A 22,597-nucleotide genomic window follows, 5' to 3' on the forward strand; every position below is an offset into this window, starting at 1 on the left:
AGGGGAAATGTGGAGGGGAAATGTGGAGGGGAAATGTGGAGGGGAAATGTGGAGGGGAAAAGGGAAGAGGAGAGGGGGCAGGGGAGGCAAACACAGCGCGATGATATGCCAACACATTTCGTCAAACAGACATGCAGTGTTGTGAGGGGCGTACTAATGATGATGTAATCGCATCATGCACGCACCACGTGGGCATCGTTCGCGGTATGGAGCACTACCCCCAGAGCAGCTGCCAGCCGTGGGTGGAATAACAGTAAGGCGATGAAAGGGGGGGAGATTAATTAAGACGAAAAAGAAAAAGAAAATGAAAAGGAAAAGTAAAATGAAAAGTAAGGTGAAAACTAAAATTAATAAAAGTGAGAGGGGTATCAACCAAGGAAATGTCCATTTGGGCAGCCAGAGGTTACGAATTAGGGAAAAGGCTCGTGTGCGCATGTTGGAGCGAGGGGCCCTGGGGCTTATGCTATTTTCATTCCCATTTGGGGCTTCGACTGGGATGGGGCATGGTGTTCTCCTGCGGGGGGAAAGGCAAAGGGGGAGGGGCCAAGTGGGGCAGCGTTAACTCGCACGTAAGAAGGAACCGCACAAGGGAAACGCCTGCAAATGAGTCCTACGCAAACGCACACATATGCATGCACATACACATGTACATATCGACGGCGCAACGCGGAGGCGTGAAAAAGGCTACCCACCTATGATGATCGCGAACTGCTTGTTCTTCCAGTTGATCGTGTCGTCGTTGGACCTCCAAATCCTCTGGCCGTTCTCAAACTCGAAGAAGGTGATTTTGTCGAAAATGTACTTTGGCAGGAGGGTCCTTTTCCTTATCCTGTTTTTGATGTCCAGCATATTGTCATTCGGCTGCGGGGGGGGAGGAAGCGCGAACGGGGGGAGACACATGTGGAAAGGAGTGGCACCACAGGAGAGGCGCATCACACGGAGTGGCGCAATTATATTTATGCGCTTGCTCTCAAGGCAGCTCCCTACATCCACGAGGACGTCAAAACTGTAGCCGAAAACTTCCTTCGAAGGGGTCTGGTTGAAAACGTGGATTATCTAACGGGGGGTGGCAAAAAAAAGGGGAAATTTTATGGGGCAAATGGTGCTATACATTTCCCCTTTGGGGGGTCCCCAATTTATATCGCGCCAACAAAGCGGCTAAACTGCAAACGGCAAAACACTCTCCCTCTGTTCCCCGCCGCTGGGCGCTGCAAATCGGGGGGCTCACCTTCAGCTGGTCCGCCTCTATCAAACGCTTCTGCTCGTCGGTAAAATCGGGCTCCATCCTCAGCGGGGTGACGTACACATTTTTGATGTGATTCGTTTTGACGAAATCCATTTGAACGAGCTGCTCATTATGGCTGAGGTACTTAATTTTGGGGCCGAAGGTAAAGAGCAATCTGAACTTTTGCCTGACGTCTATGCCTCTCTTTTTCAAATAGGGGTTAATTTCTAACTTAATTTTGTCAATTAAATCCTGCACAGTTGTGTAATTATTGGACATGTAGTGTCGGTTCGCCATGGTGCTACTGGATCTGTCCGAGGCGGAAGAACCTGAGTTTTCACTGCTCGAGTTAGCCTCCCCCTCTTGGAGGTAATTTTCCTCCCCTTTATGTTTATTAGGGAAACTTCTCCTGAGCTTAATATGCCCTGTAAATGCCGCAACTGACTGCACATTCGCGTTGAACAGGTGAACTACGTAGTGGAAATACTTGGGGGAATCCTCCGGGTAGAGTCTCGTAAAATACTTGTAATGAAAAGGAAGGAGAGACAAACAAAAGGTTTTCTGTTCGGTCAGCGTATTGTGCTCTAACGCTATGGCATGTTGTTTTATTAGCGTTTCGAAAGGCATGGGCCCATACGTGCAGTTGCCATTTTTCGGGTAATTCTCTCCATCCGAATCTGAGTTAGATGTGAACGAATCAATATTGTATGGATTAAAATTGATGGGGCTATTCAACGGAGGGTAGGGGAAAATCAACACATGTGTTGGATCTACATTCATTCGGTAGCAAACGTGCTTAAAGATCTGTTTGGTTGGACACCTAATGTCAATGTCTAAATCTATTTTGCATAACTCCTTTTTTAAAAATATAAAATTTGAGTCGATGTAATTCAGGCAACTCTTTTTCAAATCCTTCTTCAGAACAACCCCCGCGCAATTGCGGTACTTCCCCAGTTGATAAATCGGGTCGTACAGTTTAAACCGAAACTTTTTCACATATATTTTCCTTTCTACAAAATCTAGATAGTCGCATATGACGTAGAAGGGCAGGATTGGTTCTTCCTTGTCCTTCACTCCGCCGCACTTTTTTATAATTTTGGCTCTCCTGTTTTTTCTCCTTCTGCGGTTCTCCTGGCCTCTGCCGCCGCCCAGGGGGGCGTTGCTGCTGATGAGGCTGTCATTGGCTGGCACTCCCAGTATGTTCGTCGCTTCGCCCTGCACGTTTGTCGCTTCGCCCTGCACGTTTGTCGCTTCCCCCATCACGTTGTCCGCTTCGCCCCGCACGTTCGTTGACACTTCCAGTAGGTTTTCCGCTTCCCCCTGCACGTTCATACTGTTTATGCTGTTCATATTCTCCTGCAGCAGGGCCCTGCTCCTGTCGTTCATCTGCGCCTCGCTGGCCGCGTCATTGTCCGTGTCCTCGCACGTCCCATTTGCTGCCCCAGCTGCGGTGTTCTCATCGCGTGCCCCCCCGTCTCCTCTGTTCTTATGGTAGGAATAGACGCTATCGCTCACGTGTTCGCCGTTTATGGGGATCCTGCCGTCCGAAGTTTTCCCTCCCGCCTGCTTCCAGCCGCTGCCCCTGCTGCTCCGGCTGCTTCGGCTGCTTGGACTACTTCTACAGCTTCTACCACTTCTTCCACTTCTGTTGACTGGCTCCCCGTGTGGCTCTCCCACGTGTGACGCCTCGTCGGCGCCTTTCCTGAGGGGGTCCTCCTGTTTTGCGAAGTGCTCACCGAGGTGGTGCCCCTTGGGATGTTCACTCTGCTGACTGCTACCGCCACTGCTTGCGTTGCTTCCACCGCTGCTATCCCCCCCGTGGGTGCGACCCGGTTCTCCCGCTTTAACCCTGCATTTGACGTTCTGGCCTGCCCGGCCACCCGAACTGGGGTAATTACCCCCTTTCGCTGTTCCCCCCGGATGGGGCATATCAACATACGCTTCGATTTTCTCATCTTCCGAATTTACGTTAAAAAAGTTCCCCTTATATTCACCCCTGTTCTGCGGAGGAGCCAAGGGATCCTCTTCATTATCGATTCTTCTCTCCGGTGAAGTATCCATTTTTTTTTTTTTTTTTTTTTTCTTTTTCTTCTTTTTTTTTCGCTTCTTCTTATGGTCATATATTTCGTTCGTGTACACAGATTCTAGGGACTCCTCCGCGTTGAACATGTAGTAGGCTGTGCTGTCCGAGGTGTAGGTCAGGTCCGAGTTGGCCGAGGAGCAAAACGATATTTCGGAGTCGTTCCTGGCGATTAAATCGTTCGAAATGTTATTTTCGTTGGAAGAATTAAAGTTGACGCTGGGCACTCGCAGGTTGTTACTATGTCCGTAATCGTTTTTAAGGTCACTGTTGCTCGCCGCGGCGGTGTTCTTCCCGTCCGCCGCTTTGTCTCCCAATGCGTGGGCACCATTCGGGGTGCACTTAAACGCTAATCCGTTCGCTTGACCATCAGCATAATTCAACTTGTGTATGGAAGCACCCGTTGCAGCCTCGTCGTGTTTTTTTTTTTTCTTCTTCCTTTTGACTTCCTCCCTTTGAATACACTTCTGAGGCACTCTTTTCTCATCATCCGTTGAGAGATCCGAAGTGGGAGGAGAGTAAAACGGGTACTGGTAATCTCTGCAAATATTAACACACTCATTGTTATAAATGTTCGGGGGGTGCTTCTTCTTCTTTTTAAAAATGAGTTTTTTGTTGTTAACGGCAGCTTCGTTCACGGGCGCCAACATGCTTTTGCTTAGCAAGCTGTATTCGTAGGCCATTCCGCTTTTCTCAAATTTGGGACTCAGCTGTTTGAGGCAGAGGTAGAGGTTCATCACTTCTTGGCTGCTCAGATTTTCCTTCGGCACGTTTAGCAAACGGAAGTTTGCGTTTTCGTCATTTACGTGAGCGGTGTCGTTCATATCGTCTATGGGCACCGGCAGGGGGGGGTCCGCACCGTTCGCCCCATTCGCGTGACGCGCCGGGTTGCCCCCCTGCAGCAGGTCCCTCTCCACTGGGAGGTAGAAGTTCAAACTTGCGCCAATTGGGCCCAAGCCAGGGGTGCCTCCCGCTCCCGGGGCGACCTCTCCCACGGCGACGTCTTCTGCCTCCTCTCCTTGCTCCCCTTCTTGCTCCTCTCCTTGCTCCCCCCCGTAGGCGAAGTAATTCTCCTGCTGCACACGACTCGGGGCGGCAAAATCGACGTTCGCCTCCAGCTGGGCCGCCACTTCCGACGCCGTCTCCTTTTTCGTCTTCTTCCTCCTCAGATGAGAATTCGCCCCATTCACGAAGTAGTCATCATTGAGAAGGTCCCTCCGGCTGAGTTCACCCGCGGTGGGGTCCCCATTCCCGTTGGAGATTCCGCTGCTAAACACGCCGGGGAAGGCACAGTCACCAGAATAGGAGGCGCAGGAGGGCACCTTGTAGTAAACGCCATTCCTATTGCTAACAATGTAGCAACAGTTATTCATTCTTTCGATGAGCTTTTTCTTCCTATACAGAATTTTACTCAACACGTCAGCATTAAAAAAGAGATCGTAGGTGACTTGGTTCTCCTCGGTGAGGAAAAGGTCCTCCTTCCTTGTGCCCAAGCGGACAATAAAATTTTTCTTTTTTTCTAATTCTGCATTACTTAAGAAGTTAAAGATGAGGATGTCCCCCGGAACCATCTTATTGTGAGCAATAATTTTTTTGGATTTTATTAAGTTACATTTATTTTTATATTCGATGAAAATTTTAAAATTGAGGGGGTCGTCTACGTAGTAGTATTCTTCCTCCTCATTGAGGTAGTTCCTCCACAGGTCATAATTATAGCTGGTAATGTAGCCCTTTTTCATTGCCTTCAATATCTTCTGGATAACCCTAGACTCTAACTCCTTGGGCTTGAGGTACACATCGCAGTGCATGAGGTCGAGACAGATGAGGGCCGTATCTCCTATCTTTTCCTCCGCGTAAATGTCAAAGTATTTAAAAAAGAACAAGACGTTTTTATTTTTTGCGTTCGAATTGTTTTTTCGAATGGACGTTTTTTTGTTATAGGGCAGATACAATATGTCTATGGTTGGGAAGAGGTCATTCGATTCTTTGTTCGTTTTTTTTAGCAGTTCGTAGAGGTACAGCTGGCTGTTGATCTTCATGTCCAGGGGGAAATACCGGTACACATCATTGGTGGGGAGCAACACGTAGAAACACTTCTTCTCCTTTACATAGCCATTCGATGAGGAGGAGGAGGCGGAGGAGTAGGAGTCCTCCCCTGAGTGGGATGAATACGAAGAGGAGTAGTACGACGAATTGTTTGACGAGGAAAAATTTTTCATCCTGGAGTTGTTCACGTGGGATGATCTCCTCTTCGGCCTTTCATTCTTCCTCTTGGATAAATATTTAATGTACTTATCTATCGACTTGGTGCTGCAGCATGAAGGGACTGAGGACACGGTGGATGGGGAGTCCTCCGCGGAGCTCTGCTGTGGGGGGGGGCCCTCTTCTGGGGTAGCACACTCTGCCTTTACACCCCGCTTGCTCGCCCCCTTTTTTGAGGCGTCCCCTCGGGGGCCCTTCTCCTGGACGCACTCATTCCGCTCGCTCCACTCGCAGAACTCGTTCAGCTCATTCAACTCATTTTCGTGCGTTTTCTTCCCCGTTAATTTTGCGTGTGAAAAGCGGTTGTGTCCTCCATTTCCATCGCTGCTTCCGCGGTCGCTCCGGCTGGAAGCCGCTCCCGCTTTGTCACGCTCCTCCTTGGGAGCCCTCCCGCGGTGGAAGTGCTCACCTAAGAGAGCTTGCCGGTGGGGGTCTCCCCCGTCCGCCGGCGCCTCCGATTTGAGCAACATAGAAGTGGGGGGGTTCCCCATGGGGTGCGTGCCCCGCTGACTCGCCTCCCTCTCCGCCGCCCTCTCCGCCCTGGCCGCCTTTCCCACCTTGATCTTCTTCGACTGGCCGAGCAGATAATCCGCGCGCTTCCTCCTCTTGCAGAGGTAGATCTTCTTTATGATTTTCAAGATTTTACAAAAGGTCTCCAAAACGGTTTTGTTTCTATCAAATTTGATATTGAAGAGGGAGGGGATGCCAACTGGGGGGAGGTCGCCAAACGACTTATACAGATAGGAGTACTTGTCGAAGACCCTAATTTTGACGTATTGCAATATTTCCTGTTTCAGTTTGGTCCTCCTCCTGTTGATGATTTCTTCCATCCTGCATCTCTTAACAACCTGTGGGTTGACCACCGCCGGGTCGCACTCTTTAATAAGTTTAGGGATGAGGGACTTCTTAACATACACCAGCATATAAGCACTGTAATGCTTCATCCTCTGTTTTATTTTGTCTGCAATATCAAAGTCGTAGAGGTCCCTTTCCGTGTTGATGTCATATCCACCGAAGTTATCATTGATGACTGAGTATTCACTCACGCGGAATATTTTGTCATCATCACATTTGAGCCAGAAGTTTTCATTATGTTTGTAGCTAAAGGAGTAGTAGTGGCCACTGTTCATGTTTCCTTGGTGCACTGACACTGCCTGTAGGATGTATTCACCTCCACTTTGGCAATATTTGGAGAGATCCAATTCTTTGTAAAATTCGAATCGGTTATTTAGCTTCACCGTTTCCATTCGTTGCAGATCGAATGTAAATCTTTTCAGGAGAAATATGCAAATGTTGGGGAAGCTTAAAAAGCGCATTCCTTTTTTTGCCTTCTGCTTTCCATACCCATCCGTTTCGTAAATGTTGTCTCCCTCTAACACTTCCGCTTCGATTGCTTTGTCGAGCGATTCATAAATATTGTTGCAGCCTTGTACGTCCAGCTGGATATCTTCGTAGGTCTCTTTTCTCACACTTTTGTAATCTATGTCTAGGCATTCTATATACGTTTCTACTTCCCCTTCGAACATTTTTTTGACTGACCCTTCGACTACCGTTCCTTTCATTTGTTCTTCCACTTTGTCTAGTAGCAACTTTAGTAACTCGTGTGTGTCTTGCTGCGTGAACACGTCGCTTGCGTCCCACCCAAAGGATCTTATCAGCTCCTTACAAGACACCGCTTCATTCATGCAATGCAGTTTGTAAAACAAATTCTGCAACGCTAAGGATGTGGGGAGGATGTTCTTCTTTTCGTTTTCTTCCTCCAGGAGGATGTTCTTATAATCCACCTCTTTCGACTTGTCATATTTTGTTTTCCTCTTATTTTTGTGGTAGTACGAGGAGGAGGCCGAGGAGCAGGACACGTAGGAGGACGACCCGGACGAGGTGATAGACAGGACCGACATGTCGCTGTCTGAGTAGGAGCCCTCTTCGTCTCCCCCTCCCAGGGCGGTGCCCCTCTCACCCCTCTCATTGGGGTGGTCATCTGCACCGGAGTCTTCACCGGCGCTCCCATCCACGTGGCTATTCAGGTGGCTATTCAGGTGGCTATTCACGTGGTGACCACCCAGGGGGGGGGAGGGGCCCCCATCGCGCGGCACGGGGCCCTCTTCCCCCTCGGAGTGGCCCACGGCATTATTGACCGAGTTGTCATTTTCCTTCTTCACATTACCACTTACCGTTTCATGAAAGTTGCTGTTCGAAGCGAACTTCTTTTTCTTCTTCTCCTTGGAGAGGGTCGAAATGTTGGACAGGTTATCAGACGAGCTCAGGGGAGACATCACATGGTCGTTATTTTCGGTCTGCTCCACCTTTCTCTCATTTGCATATTTGAAGATTTTTTTTTTTTTTTTTAAATTCTTCTTCGATTCGTAGACCATACCTTTCTTTTTGTTCTTCTTACAGTTCACTGTCATCACCATTTCGTTGTTGTACCCTTCACTTTTGTACAGCGAGTTATCATAATACACCTCCCCGCTATCGTTGTTGCTTACATTATTTTGCATCCCTCCTGTGTCTATGGACGGGTCGGACGACGAATTGTGCACATAGGCATGCTTCTTATTGTTCTTTATTTCGTACTCGTGGGGGCTGACGCTCGGAATGTTACCCATTTTTGCAATGTCGTTGCTGCTGATTCGGCCAATGTTCACAACGGTGTTGGGTCGGTACGCTGCCCCTTCCTGTGCTTCTTCCCCATCGTTGTTGCTTACCTCTTCATGGGGGGCATACATCTGCTGGTACTCGCTGATCGTTTTTTTCTCCTTCACGTTTTCTAAATTATCCGCTTGCAGCTGATGGGGGTGATCATATGGCCGTTCCATCAGGGGGGACCCACCCCCTAAGGCTGCATTGTGAGGAGCCCCCAACGGTTCTTCATTCGGGTGTCTAAGCTGACCATTCGTGCTGCTCCCATTATCGTTGTCGTCGCTCCTGCTTAGGTGATTCATCCGCAGGTCGGAATTTTTCACGTCCTTCTTTGCTCGGATGTTGCTGTTCTGTTTTTCCATTTGGAACAACTCGGGTTCATCAGGGTCCGCGATGAGTTCCGGTTCGCCAAAGGGCCCGCTTTGCCTTCGCGTATCATGCCGATCCACATCCGGGTGATCCCCATACTGCTGCTCCCGATGCTGCTCCCGATGCTGCTCCCGATGCTGCTCCCGATGCTGCTCCCCATGCTGCTCCCCATGCTGCTCCCCATGCTGCTCCCCCTCCCCGTTGTTGTCGCTGGGCGTGTAGGGCACCATCCTCATGGGGGAGGCCCCCTTGAAGCGCTCCGAGTCGGAGCTGTCTACCCGTTCCAACTTTGTCTTTTTCTTTTTCCGGTTCGTCTTCCTCGAGTCCACCCCGTGGCCGCCAACGCTGACACCCACCTGGTTGGCGCCACTATTGTCACCAGGGAGGCACTTTTTCCTGCGCTTTTTTTTCTCAAATTTTTTTTTAAAAAACTCCAACGTTTTCTCCCCAATGATATTTTCTATGTTAAAAATCATCATACAAACAGCCTTCCGAAAAATGTTAATATGGTACAGGAGTTGCAGCAGGGCATTCATGTAGCAGGTCGCCCCATGGTTTTTCAAACCAACAAAGCCTGTTCTAGACTTACTATCATAATTAATATCTCTACTGTTTTTAAAAGATTCTGAGCCGAAAGGGAAGACGCCGGCCCTTAAAACGATCTGCCCATTTTCGTTAATAAATCCTGGTTCCCTTAACTTTTCGAAGGGAACAAAATTGTGCCAACCTCGGTCCGTATTCAAATGAGAAAAACTAAAGTGATCAATTTTGTAATATGATTTTCTATAATCCGCTAGGTTAATTAAAATTATATAATATTGCACACTGCTGAATCCCCAATCGGGCACCCAGTCATTCTTCGCGATGGCCTCAATGAAGGAAGAAGCCACAGGGTACATATAATTATTTGACCTTGACTTTGCAATAAATAAAAGGCGAAAGATAAAATTGGGGCATACTTTCCATTCGGAATACACATCCTCATTGTTTCTAATTCGATCGAAAAAGTTATCTACTACTAACTCAATTTCATTTTCTGTAACTTCCCTCAGATTTTTATGGCTATACGGTCCATCGAAACTTACATTTTTGCTTGCTTCAAAATGGTTGTTCTCCCCTACCTTCTCTCCTTTCTGACTGTAGCTATTATTTTCGTCATAACTATCGTCTACGTATATTTCGTCAATTTTGCACGCTTGCATGTTTTGCTCGTGAAAGCGATTGAAGTTGTTATAATGGCTGTAGGTGTTTATCTGGTCGTTTAGCATCCCGTTTCCCTCCCCGTTGCCACTGTCTGACGAGTTGCTTCTTCTGTTCCTCGAGTAGTTCTCCTCCTCATCGTCGTTGCTGTTGTACATTTTCGCTGTTCCCTTCGACTGGTGGGTTTCATGTGTGCGCGAAGGGGCAAACGGGGCGACCGAACAAATGGGGCGATCGAACAAATGGGGCGAATGGAACGATCGAACAAACTGACACCTATTTAAAGAACTCACTGACACCCCCACGTGGGATCGCCCGCCGATAGATCAACTAGTGGCGGGGGCGCTGCCACCTTACGTAAGTGCACACTCACAGGGACGCGCGAGCCGCGGTGTCCACAGGCGCATGCAATGACGCGAGCTCCTCGTAGGGGTGTGCACATGCGGCCTTTGCAAATTACACATGGGCGCACATATATGTATATATGGCGATGCCTCTTTAAAAAACAATGGTGCGCTTTGGGGAGGTCTCTTCTACGAGGGGCGCACCGGCACTCATCATTGGTAGGCACAAAATGGACGCCGCAATCGAGAGCAGCTATACCTCCTTTGGGGTAAAAAAGGAAGGAATACTGGTACCGCTTCGTTAACTAAAGGTGGTCTCCTCAGCGGTGCAGCGGGTTCCTCTGCTAACATGTGCTGCTATTCTTCTTCGAACGTTTCGCAGTATTTGCAGCTTTTTCGTGAGGTCTCCTTTTGTCCGCTTGTTTGCACATACGCAGGTGGGAAGGCAGATCGGCTAACCCGGGCGGGGGGGCACATTCCTATACATGCGCACGAGGGTAGGCCTCCCCCGGGGTACACACGCGTCTGCACTTGACCTTCACTCTATCGAAATGAATAATTCGCCAAGGGGGCACACAACTCACAAATGAAGAGCTCCTCTTTCGGGATACAAGTAGGAGGGCCTCTCCTCTAACAACGACGCTGTTTTGATAGCTGCTCTTCGCCTGCCCTGTGCTTCAATTCGACAGAAGCCGCAGTTCCCTCAGGGGTGCTACCACCACTGCGAGGGGTGTGCTTACGTGTAGCTCTCCTGTGGAAACTGCACACGTGGGGTATGCCCTCCACAAGCGAAGTAGCAAAAAAAAAAAAAAAAAAAAAAAATGGCAAGAATAAAACGCCTGCATATATTTTGGTAACTATGGTGGACTTCACCGCGTGGGTTTTTTTTTTTTTTTTTTTTATCTCTCGACGAGTCCACTCCCAATTTACAACTAAAACGAGAAAATTATGCGAAAATATGAAGCAGAAAAAGGGGAAAAAAAAAAGGGGAGGGCAGTTAAAAAAAGCGCAAAACTGCATACATTACAAATGCGAAGAAGTACACGCACGCATACGTATTATATATACGCATGTGCGTACGTACGCATGCTTGCTACATACGTTCAGTACGTGCGGGCACGCAGTGAACTTCACCTGAGTGTATAACACGTGTACTTAAAACGCATATGCGTATGCGTACGCAGGTCAATGGATGAAGGTTAATTTGGGGATACTTCGAATCTCAAATTAGCTCAATTGGAAAAAAAAAATAAAAAAAATAAATAGCAAAATAGCTAAGGGAAAAAAAAAAAATAAATAAATAAAAGAACGCATTTTATGCTAACATGTTAAAAGGAAAAAAAAAAAAAAAGTACATCATACGTGCAGTAGGAATTGTTTTTATGTAGATTTGTATGCAATACCATTTTGCATGTGCCACACGTGATTTTTGCGTACACGCGAGGAACGTATGCGTACGAAGGATGCGCCTGGAGGGGGGGAAGCCGCCAACCGACGCGAAAGCAGTGTATTATTTGTGTACAGTTATGTGCAATCGTTTACAAGTCACGTACAGGTCATTTCAATATCCTGTGCGTATGCACGCCTGCCCGTTTACCTCCAAAAAAATGAGCACTGCTTATGCCCGCTGTGCTTAAGCACATGTGGGGAAGACGACAATGCGGAGGGTGATCGTCGCGCAGAGGAAAGCGCCAAGCTGAAAAAGGAGAAAAGTCGAAGGAGAAAAATGCGGGGAAATGATGCCGCAGAAGGGGCGGCAGAAAGGGAAGAGAAAAAAGTGCAGGGAAAAAAATACGTGAAATTTTGGTACACTTTTGCTTTGGGTCGAAAGGGCGCGAAAGGGCGCGAAACGGCACTAATGGGCAAAACTTCGCAAAAGGGCCGCAAAAAGGTCGCAAAAAGGTCGCAAAAAAAAAGGCACACGTAGCACTGACCAACTGCGCAATCACTGGCAAGGGCGATAGAGAAATGGCTAAACGAGGGCGGAAGAGGGAGCACACCGGGAAACCAGCCAAAAGGCAAAAAAGGAGGCCAACTGAAGTGACGTAAAATTGAGTTCATATAAGATGTAGTCCTCCCTCCCTTGGTAGCCTTTTCTTTTTCAGTTTTTTCTTGAAAACGCATCGTCATTTCTTCCCTCCATTTGCGTACACATTTTTGAGGCCCTACTCCGGCGCAGTGAGCGACAATGAACGGGTGGGGGGACATAAGGGCACCTCTGCTTGAGTACCGAAGTGCCGCACACGGTGAAAAAAAAAAAAAAAAAAAATGCAAACTAAAATTGCAGATTAAAAAGAGAAAAAAATACATTGAGCAAATCGCAAAATGAGAAAGGAAAAATAAAGGAGAGTGGCAAACCAAATGGCATGCATCATCGCATAACAAAATGGCCCCCAAAAAAGGTCAACAGAACAGCAACCTAGGATACCTTTGTAGCATCGTATTGATGAAGGCATATATACAAGGGTGTAATAATGTGCCTTTTCCTGGTGCACACTCGTTAAGCAACTTCAGTTCGAATGACCATACCGTGCGCGCACTGTTCATCACCCTTAAGTTTATCCTTCGCGTGGGGAAGGGCGGCTAAAATGGGAAAATGGGAAAATCGAAAATGAGGACGCCCCCGCTGGCTTACCTTTTCACGTTTCCGTATTTTCCTGACGCGGAGCGAACGACACAGCTTTAGCCGTAGCTGTAAAAGAGGAGGTCCCCCAATTCGACGTTGTTAGGGAAGGGACCCACAGAGGAGAGTCGCCATTATGTGCCACGTTCTCTGCGTGTGCTAAAGTTAGGAGCGGCACATTGTGGGAAAAAAAAAAAAAAAAATTATGGGTCGCGCAACGACAGGACTACACTCCCTGCAAACTACATAAATAGGGAGATATATTTTTGCTGCATTTTTGTGGTCATAATCTGGAAAGGGATAGAACGAGAGCAGTGTCCAATTTTTTATTCGTCCCGTCGATCTTATTTATGGCCCCCCATGTGCTACGCGAAATTGTTCGTCTGGTCGAATTTATTTGGCCCCCCTCCACCACGCAATCTTTTTTTTGCCAATTTGTTGACTGTTCCAAAGGTTTGGTGAAAGAAGTGCAGGTGGCGAATTGTGGCCCTTCCTCCGTGTGTGCACAGAGAAGGTGGTGTATCCAAAGTGCCTTTTTTTTTTTTTTTTTTTTTCGCAATCATTACTGACACGAAATTGCAATCATATGCGCAACGGAATTGTTCATTTTTGTTCTTTCGCTGAGTGGCTACGTGGTTGTCCCCCGTAGGACAGGATGCGTAAAAGCGGCGAGCACTATAAAGGGGTAGAAAGGAAAAAGCGTTTTCGCGTCTGTTCCCTTTTCCTCTCAAGCAAGTCAAAAAAAAAAAAAAAAATAAAATAAAAAAATAACATGTACTCTGGGACATTGCTATGCACACACTGAGGATGTACCCTCCCCTATTTGTTTTTTATTCTCCCATTCGACACAGTTCCAATAATTCAGTATGAATCAACCTGCGTGGTCTTTTCAGCCACTTTTATTAGCAGCTGTCTTGCAGCGATACTCCTTTTTGCACATTTTGTGAAACGGCTTTGTTTGCCTTTTGGACGGAAGAGGAATTACCAAATAAGTGGGAGAGCTACGGACCATTCTACTCAATTTTGCATGAGCAAAAAGGGAAAACCTATTTTTGTGCATTTTCGAGGCTACGTTGAGTACTCCCCCCTGCGCGGTCTCCTACATGCCTGTTCAGTCGCGAAAGTGGAGAGGAAACGGGGAAACAAAGTGTGAACCAGTGGGAGTGAAATTTTTCGAATGGCATATTTTCGCAGTGCTCCCTCATGTGGCACTTTCCTTGCTACAAACTTGGTGCTCATTTTTTCGCACTCGTTAGAGCGCTTCACCATGGGTAAATTCGCAGGGGTGAAAAAATTGAGTCGTCCGGCAGAGCCCAGTTTGATCATTTTCGCGGGCACTTTTGCGAAAACTTCCCTGTGCATCTTTCCCCAAATATACCCATATTTTTTTCCCCCCATTCGATCAAATTTTTTTTCAAAAGAAGGATCAAAAATTCGCCTACAAGCTGGTGAAAGCAGTGAAGCACATGCAAGGGCGTCAAGCGCGCTTAGCCTGTAATTAATTTTTGTAGCAAAAAAATATTTCGCCTCGCTTGGACAGCCTTGCGCAGGGAGGAGGGAGTGGAAACGCAAAAGTGTTTTTCTCACTGTGCAATTGAGTTATGAAGTTACGCCCGCGCTGTCAACGCATGCATGTGTTCTCGAAGATGCCTACTCCCTTTTGGCAGTTTATCCCGCTCTTTTCATCCTCTTCAAATCGTCCACCCCCCCCAGGCTCGTGTGTAGAAATATTCCAAAACGCGGCGGCGAACGGAGGCACGTGTAATGAGCGCGCCTGCTTGGGAAAGGGAAATTTGCCTTGTGGAAAAAAAAAAGCTTCCACGCGGAAGTAGTGCTTCCAAGCGGTAGTCACGCTGCACTCCCGGAAGAGCTGTGTTGACAATTCTTCCTCCACAGTATGCATGTTTGCCTCCCGAAAGGCGCAACTGTGCTGAAGCAAGACCGCTTCCCCCTCCCCTAGTGTAACCGCAGCGCTTATCCCTTTCATGCGCATGTGTGCAAAAGGGGGGGCACAAACCGTCAGCGTTTTTAAAAAGGGAGGGAGTTCCTCGGCAGTGCGAGCATATTTGAGTGGCAAAAGGGAAGAGGGGAGCATAAAAAAAAGAGAAAGAAAAAAACTGCCCATAAGAAACCGCGTAACAGGGGAAAGTCACATTAACATGTGCAGGCAGAATGAATAACTCGTACGACACGTACAACTACTCAAGTAGTATCTTTAACAGCCCCGGGAAGTCATCCATGTTGAGCTCCTCTTCGCAAAATTTAAGCGGCAGTTACGGCTACAGCAGTTTGAGTTCGCAAAATGAAGTGATAAACACCATCCTGGAGCAGTGTGTGCAGGAGTGGTTCCCCTTTTTGAGGGAGCATGAAGGTGGGGGAACGAAAGGGGAGGGAAACAAACGAACCAACGTAAATGAAGAAATAAAGAGGCTAAAGAATTTCTACAGGGGGGTCAACACCCCCAACTTCCCCCTGAAAAAACTGGGGAAAATGGACAGGAGCATTTCTAGCTTGAATGATGAAAATGACGATGAGGATATTTTCTACAACAGCAATAGTTTGTATATGAATTTGCTCAGCGGGGGAGAGGAGGGAGGAGAAACCAGGCATGAGGGGGGAGCAGCCAGGCATGAGGGGGGTGAAGAAGACGATGCCCTCTTCAACCAAGCGTTCACCAGAGCAAAAGACAACACGCGGGAAGAGAGCGAACACGGCATTAGTGGGAGAAATGCGCTCGAGGAGAACCTCTTTTATGACTGCATAGCGGAAAGGGAGGGCGCGCACAATAAAGGTGGCAACATGGACGCGATGGTCAGCGCGAAGGTGTGCAATCGAGAGGACCAGCTGGGGGAAGGGGAAGCCCCCGTGTGGTCACTGCAAAAGATAAGGAACCACAACGAAGATGAAAAGAAAAACTTTTATCTGCAAAAGTGTAGAGATCAAATGAGCGAGAAAAAGGAGCACAAGGTGAAGCAGCCCCTCGCGTTATTGCAATGGGGGAAGAAGGAAAACGACAACGACAGCGACGACGATCAGCAAGGTGAGGAGGTGGAGGAGGAGAAATACAAATTGCTTGACCGGGTGAACGAACCCAGCGGGGGTAGAACCAATCGTAGTGAATATAACAGCCGCGATACAAGCGCGGTCAACTCCCCGCAGAGCAGAACACGTGGGGAGGAGGAAGAAGAGGAAGAGGAACAGTGCCCACAGCGCAAGAGCGACGTGAGAGACCCCACTGCGCAGCGACTGAGCAGCAAAGAGGAAGACATAACCCCCCAAGGTTACCTATCAAGTGGGAGGAAGGAAAGAGCATCAAAGGTGTCCAAATTGGCTGATTCGCAGAACGGGGGAGATAACTGCTCGAACAGGGAGTCGGTTCCCCGGGAGGACTACTCCAATAAAAGCATAAACTGCATCATTCAGGAGATAAAAAAGGAGGAATCGAAGGAGAAAAAGTTTACCATGGATTCCTATGGAACTGTGTACCTGTCCATATGCACGAAAGTTTTAGAAAAAAACGTGGACTATTTCTTAACCCCCAGAATGTTACCCAATGAGGAACTATTAAATGAAAAAAAAAAAATTAAAGAGATTTTAAAACTTTACGATAAGCTATTTTACAGCCACTTTAAATTTATCCCAAACAAGATTTACAAGGAAACGCTGAGACCTATTTATTCGTACTACCAGAACTTGAAATGTACCCTCGTAGGGGGGGGAGCGTCAATCGGCTCGTTCGATGGCAAGTCTAGAAAAAGCTGCTCGCTAAGCAGGGACTACGAAATTGAAAGAAGCAGTAAGAAAAGAAAAGCGAATGCGTAGAGCGGGCGTGCAGTTGCAGAGTTGCAGTGCGGCTCTGCGGAAGCCCCGTGCGGGGGGTCACAGCCATCCCTGTGCTGGAACGCATGCCTTCGTATGAGCGCGGGCATGCCTGTTCCCCCTTATACGGGGGCAGGCCCGTTGGTAGTTGCACAGCAACCTGCTCACCCACACGTACGCACACGCTGCGCCCGCATCGCATACATTCGCTTCCCCCCCCTTTTGCCTAAGCCAATTACAACTCGCATGACGAGATGAAAAGCTTCGAGAGTAGGCCCGCCGACAGTTCGGAGTGCAAACCTGTGGGGAGCTCCTCCAGTGCGGAGTACAAACCTGTGGGGAGTTCCTCCAATGTGGAGTACAAAAATTTGGGAAGCCCCTCCAATGTGGAGTACAAAAATTTGGGAAGCCCCTCCAATGTGGAGTACAAAAATATGGGGAGTTCCTCCAATGCGGAGTACAAATCTGTGGGAAGCTCCTCCAATGTGGAATACAAAAACTTGGGGAGCTCCCCCAACGCGGAGTACAAAAACTTGGGGAGCTTCTCCAATTTAATAAACGACCAGAACATTAAGAAGATTCTGATCGACGTGGACGACAGCAAAGACATAACTCACTTGGAAAAAGAATACAAATATATTTACAAAGATCTGGTGAAGCTAAAAAGTCTGCTGCTGAAAAAAAGGCATTACAAAAACATACTCTTCGAATATCAAAAAAAATTCGTTCAGAATAACAACAGGTGTGTCAAAACGTACAGAGATATATACCCCGTGGAGAAGGAGTATAAAATTTACACCCAAATTAAGAAGGAAACGGGGGACGTCATCAACAGCATTAATGCCAATTATAAGAAGCATTATTTGAATGGCTGATTGGGGTGAACACTCCGGCGATAAGGGGCTGCCTTTCGCTTTCTCCACCGCGTTTCCGAAGTTTTTTTTTTTTATTCATTTATTTATTCATTTATTCATTTATTTATTCCTCTATTTATTATTTTCTTTTTTTTTTGAACTGTTTGATGTTACCCAAAACGTGACAGCAACGCCCACTGTGCGCGCGCGTGTACGTACAGGGCCTGTTTTGTATGCCCCTCCACATAGTTGCTGCATTTTCAGCCTTCCAGGGGGTTCTTCACCGCGATGTCCCGCTTTTCGCTTCTACGCGTGAACGTACCATTTGCTTAACGAAATGGGAGAGGGCGTAATCACACGCGCGGGCGCACACATGCGCATGTTATATGCCACTTTGGCGGATGGACCCATCGTGGGGATTCCCTCGGAGGGCGAACTAGACAAGGGTTGTCCGATTGCCCAACCGTTTTGCTTAAAATGGACGAGGAAAAAAAGGAAAGCGCACAAATTGGTGCTCCCTCGATCGCGGGGAAAAACCGCGTATAAAAAAATGCACACATGTGCAAGGTGACAACTGCACACATAAGGAGCGGAAAGAAGTTGGCTGTCGCCAAACGGGGAATGCCGCCCCGGCCCGGCCCGAATCTCAATTCGTGTTCTCCTCGTACCTCTCGAAATAGTGCCTGAAGTAGAGGACGGCGGCATTTATATTTTTGATCTGATTTTTGGGGAAATTGAGGATGTTTTTTTCCGGCGGAACTTCCTCCTGCTTCCTTATTCTGCAATTTTTAACGTGAGCTCTCAAGTTGGCCATTCGTCGTTGCTTCATCAGTTTTCGCTTGGTGCTTGGAGGCACATGTCCCTTCGCCTTCTCCCTTAAACGTTCGACATTTTTACACTCCTTCACCCCTTTTAAAAACATTTTTATAATTTCCAGCTTAGATAAGTCTTTCCTGTTCTCTATATCAATTTCGACTGTGGCGTTTCTGAGCCTTTTCATGTAGCTTCGGACTGCTCGTGGGGGGGTACCTTCGCGTCTACGTTGTTTGCATCGAATGGGCACACTTACACTTTGGTTTTTCCCCCACTGGAGGATGTAACTTTGGCATGTCGAGAGGAACAGGAGCAGGGGGAGGCCCAGAAGGTAATTCCTCATTCGGTAGGGTTTTTATTCGTCAGCAAAAAGGCAAACTGTAGATGCATCCCCGTGCATGTGTTGCTATGCCTCCAACTCTTTTCACGTCATTTGTTTGTACATTCCTGCGTTGTTCGTCCGGACTGGTTGGGGTAAAGGTATCGCGCGGGGGAAATGTGTGGCCGCTTCCTAATTTAAGTGCATGTAGCTGAACACGCCTGTAGGGTGAAGCGGTGGGGGGGCACGAACTGATGGGAACAACTCACTAAGTGGTGACAAGCAAAGGGGTAAAAAAAACAAGCGGGTTGATTAGTGAAGCGGTGAATGGGATCCCTTACCAATGTACAGTACTATGGTGCACATAGCAAAATCGAAAATGACTTTCTCCCTTTTGAGATTAAACAGGCTTTTCTTCGTGAGCTTCGCCATGGGGGAAGAATAAGGGGGGGTGAAGCGGGAATGAGGTAAAGTGGGGAGCAGAGGGAGGGCCTTGGCCAACTTGGAACGAACTGGGGTGTGCATTCTTTGTTGCATTTAGGCGTGTATTGGGATTAGCGCGAGGGTCAAGGGGCCCCTCTCCTCGCAGCTACTCTGCAGCTACTCTGCCGCTACTCCGCCGCTTCTCTGCCGCTACTCCGCCGCTTCTCTGCCGCTTCTCTGCCGCTTCTCCTCTTCTTTGGGGTTACCTGCTCCCGGAGGGCCACCAGAAAGGTCAAATTTCCAATGGCCGCGAAAATCGCGGCAACTGAAATCCGCTCGCCGAAAAAGGAGTAGGCGTAAGCATACAGCGCCAAAATGATTAACGCGGAAAGGGTAAACGCGAGGAAGATATCTATGAGCTGAATGATCCTCGGTGTGTGCCGGTATAAGTCGCAAAGGGAGCTTCGTATGCTTTTCATTTTCTCCGCGTGGCTGCGATCGTCTTGGGAGAGCTGTTGTACATGGGGGGGTAGCGGTAGGCGGGGCACACAGGTACATGCATGTACATATAAACGCACGTGCACATGTACATGTGCGTGTATGCTCTTGTTCGTACCCCCACCGACGCTTCGACGCAGAGTACCCGTTAGGAAAAAGCTGCAAAGGGGGAAGTTAGGCTAGCCCGCACGAATGCGTCGAAAAGGCCATCAAAAGGGGGAAAAGAAGAAAAAAAAAGGAAAAAAAAAACGTCCATGCGGGGATTGCTTGCCCACTTTGTGCCCTTCCAAGTTGGGACACTTCCAATGGTGGGAAAAAAAAAAAAAAAAAATTATTTCTCCCACCCCGCGCCCATCTTTTGGCACAAGCTTAAAAATGAGAGAGCAACGCGTACGCCAGATTTGTTTAACCCAAACTGAGAGTAACCCAACCTTTTCGATAGGCATATTTTGTATATGCTCACATGAGCATGCAAGGGGGCGCCCTCTCCAACTTGGTGTAAGCGCTGTGTCGTTTTATAATTGACCATCATGCAGGTGCTATGTAGGCTAGGCAGCGGGAGCAACATACACGTTTGTGAGTACCTCATGTGGAACGTTTCTGTTCCGCCATCAGTTTTAACAAACGGGAAGAGGAACGCTTATGACAGCTGGAATTGCTCACCAGTGCGTTGTTCCAATTTTTTTTTTTTTTTTTAATTTTTTTTTTTCCCAATATTTTCTCTATTCAACAGTTTGTATCCATCGCGACTTCTACAACATGAGCGTTGGATTTTTTTTTTCATTTCGCTGAGCATCCCCTGGGAGCATCGGGGAGAGGAGGAGGCCCAGTGAAAAATGCTTCCCCAACCCACGCGTTCGTACGTCTCTCTACGAAAGCGTGCCACGGGCGTGCGCCCCTGTTTGGATGAAAGGATAGCTTTCCAATCCGTTGTATGAGCAGGAAAACGAGTGGAGGCCGTTCCCGGATCGACAGTTTTAACCAGCGGGTATGTACTCCCCATTGAGAGGGAAGCGGTTCCCCCCTGCGTGAAGTGCAAACGGAAGGGGAGACACCCTAGTAGACCTGATAGGTGGGGATGTTCCAACGTATGCCCTCCATTAGGACCATTTGTGTTACCCCTCCTGCTGCCTACCCTCCACCGCTTTTCCCCGCCGCTTTCCCTCCGCCGCCTTCCCCCGTGTGCCATGTTCAAACTTCCTGGGCAAGATAACGCTTAGAGGAAGTCCCCTAAAATGATCGCCTCATTATGTTTAAAAAATCTGAAGAATGAGAGGAAGTTAATTCGTCACCTGGTGAGGGGGGACTGCGGAGGCAATGCAGGTTTAGCTCGAATGTGTTGTAAAAAGAAGAAAGGGGCCCCCAATGTAGCCAACCTGAGCAAACTCACCGAAATGAAGGGTCATAAAAAGGACCTTCCTCTTCGTCCAAGTAGCCACTTACCTTGTGCAGGTTTGTTTTGCCCCCCCAAGTGGAACGGAAATGTGGTGAAGGATCTCCCGTTTCAGATAACCAGGGGGAGGGTGTCCCCCCTTCTGGGATATCAAAAGGGGTATAAGGAAGGGGACAACTTTGGCAAGCAGAGGGCAGAGAAGAAGACGGAGAAGTGTGCAAGCGTAGGTAGTACCATCACGAGGGTGACTCCACTTCAGAGGAGTTATTTTTCCACCCAGGGGGGCAACCTGTACAGAGGTGGCAGTAGAGGATGCTGCAGGAGGAGGTTCTTTGGCACCTCCGTAGAAGGGACTTCTGGCGGGTATGCCAAAGGGGATAATTCAAAGGTGAACAGAATGGAAGGGGAAGCACTGGGGGCCGCTAAAGGTGACACCCCAAATGGGGGAACCCCTGAAAGTGGGAGCCCCCCCGCAGTGACGCTCACTGGAAACACATCCAATGATGCTAGCGATAGTGGCGGCGCCCCCCCAAACGGTAATAAGGATAAACAATCGCTGAGGCAAATGTACCTGCACAAAAAACAGAGGGAAAAAATGATCAAAATGTACCTCCTGCTGAGTCTGCTGCTGATGCCGTTTGGACAGCTATACATGTACTGCATCGAGAATGACCTGAGCATGGAGGAGTTATTAAAAATTTTAAAAAACAAAACGGAAATGCTAGAAAATAAATACAACGATATATTGCACGAGCTGATTGATAAGTATTTCCCACTGAGCAATGAGCCGTTGCTACCAGATTTCAAAGATTTAAATTACCCAGAAAATCTACCAACCTTAGTGATCGACCTTAATTATGTAATAGCCAAGTTAGAATATGATAGGAAAACTGGATGGAGAGTTTTGAAGAGACCCTATGCTGATTTGTTCTTCAAAGAGTTATCTAGTTTTTATGAAATTGTCATTTGGTCGGATGATAACTTCCCAGTGGCACAGGAAGTCATTTCCAAGTGGGGCATACCTGCCATTGGGTGCTTACATAGGGATCAGTGCTCCAAGAGGAAACGATATTACGTAAAAGATTTGAAGAGACTGGGTAGGAATCTTGACCGAGTTGTTATCATCGACCATGACGCCCATGCCTTTATGCTTCAGCCGGAGAATGGCATCCTCATAAAGGAATTTCATGGCGATGTAAACGATAGGGAAATTCTATGCCTGATCGATTTGCTCAAGTCGTTCGCCATCAGCAGCTACGACATTTCGCAGTTTCTGCGCAAGTACGGGGGGGGCGACTACAACATTGGGAAGCGGTACATGCAGCTCAAGAGCGACACGGAGCAGAAGTCCCAGCGGATAAGGAGCCTGGGCAAGATTTTCCACCTCGACGGGAAGAAGGCGCCCAACGGGATGTCCTTCAACTCGTGAGGGGGGGTAGCCATGTTGCGGCTGACCGCAGGGCAGAACTTCCCAACCTGTTAAGAAAGCCAAACGGTTGATGTGCATTTGTTCGACCCGCTCGTGGCCTCCTACGGCTTGCCCATTTGAGGCGCCTACATGCGGTTCGCGGGGGGTGGGCGCAATTCTCGCCCGCGTGCCCACTTCCCATTTGCCTTTCAAATTCAAATTAAAACTTTAATTTTCCTCCCACGGAGGTTAAAAAAAAAAAACGAAAAAAGGTTAACCAACGATGCACGAAGGGTGTCCCCGTTTTCCGGCGAAAAAGAGGCA

The 22,597-nt window shown here is 48.1% G+C and overlaps 5 protein-coding genes across 5 annotated transcripts, besides 10 other annotated features; 2 read left to right on the forward strand and 3 right to left on the reverse strand.

Annotated features, from left to right (window-relative positions):
• Nucleotides 1–32: 32 nt before the first annotated feature.
• Nucleotides 33–59: a microsatellite.
• A 399-nt stretch (nucleotides 60–458) lies between these two features.
• Nucleotides 459–9,937, reverse strand: PVX_081630 (ubiquitin carboxyl-terminal hydrolase family 2, putative; the record flags this gene model as incomplete). The annotated part of the gene is made up of 4 exons (XM_001613551.1): nucleotides 459–514; nucleotides 693–861; nucleotides 988–1,056; nucleotides 1,229–9,937. The coding sequence occupies 4 exons, from the start codon at nucleotides 9,935–9,937 to the stop codon at nucleotides 459–461; spliced, it is 9,003 nt and encodes a 3,000-aa protein (XP_001613601.1).
• Nucleotides 493–512: a microsatellite.
• Nucleotides 1,424–1,468: a microsatellite.
• Nucleotides 6,902–6,927: a microsatellite.
• Nucleotides 8,465–8,641: a microsatellite.
• Nucleotides 9,938–12,974: 3,037 nt separating the features above from the next.
• Nucleotides 12,975–13,007: a microsatellite.
• A 1,095-nt stretch (nucleotides 13,008–14,102) lies between these two features.
• On the forward strand, nucleotides 14,103–17,495 carry PVX_081635 (hypothetical protein, conserved). The gene is made up of 2 exons (XM_001613552.1): nucleotides 14,103–16,542; nucleotides 16,797–17,495. The coding sequence occupies exons 1-2, from the start codon at nucleotides 14,919–14,921 to the stop codon at nucleotides 17,438–17,440; spliced, it is 2,268 nt and encodes a 755-aa protein (XP_001613602.1). The 5' UTR covers nucleotides 14,103–14,918; the 3' UTR covers nucleotides 17,441–17,495.
• Nucleotides 15,530–15,602: a microsatellite.
• Nucleotides 16,669–16,701: a microsatellite.
• A 570-nt stretch (nucleotides 17,496–18,065) lies between the features above and the next one.
• PVX_081640 (hypothetical protein, conserved) lies at nucleotides 18,066–18,419 on the reverse strand (the record flags this gene model as incomplete). The annotated part of the gene is made up of 1 exon (XM_001613553.1): nucleotides 18,066–18,419. The coding sequence occupies one exon, from the start codon at nucleotides 18,417–18,419 to the stop codon at nucleotides 18,066–18,068; it is 354 nt and encodes a 117-aa protein (XP_001613603.1).
• Nucleotides 18,097–18,204: a microsatellite.
• Nucleotides 18,420–18,743: 324 nt separating the features above from the next.
• Nucleotides 18,744–19,453, reverse strand: PVX_081645 (defender against cell death 2, putative; the record flags this gene model as incomplete). The annotated part of the gene is made up of 3 exons (XM_001613554.1): nucleotides 18,744–18,772; nucleotides 18,893–18,974; nucleotides 19,241–19,453. 3 exons carry the CDS (start codon nucleotides 19,451–19,453, stop codon nucleotides 18,744–18,746), a joined length of 324 nt encoding a protein of 107 aa, XP_001613604.1.
• Nucleotides 19,454–20,181: 728 nt separating this feature from the next.
• PVX_081650 (hypothetical protein, conserved) lies at nucleotides 20,182–22,523 on the forward strand. Its single transcript, XM_001613555.1, has one exon. The coding sequence runs from the start codon at nucleotides 20,708–20,710 to the stop codon at nucleotides 22,292–22,294; it is 1,587 nt and encodes a 528-aa protein (XP_001613605.1). The 5' UTR covers nucleotides 20,182–20,707; the 3' UTR covers nucleotides 22,295–22,523.
• Nucleotides 21,190–21,252: a microsatellite.
• Nucleotides 22,524–22,597: the final 74 nt, after the last annotated feature.

This window comes from Plasmodium vivax, chromosome 2 (genome assembly GCF_000002415.2).
Source record: "Plasmodium vivax chromosome 2, whole genome shotgun sequence".
In the NCBI taxonomy this organism is placed as follows: Eukaryota; Apicomplexa; class Aconoidasida; order Haemosporida; family Plasmodiidae; genus Plasmodium; species Plasmodium vivax.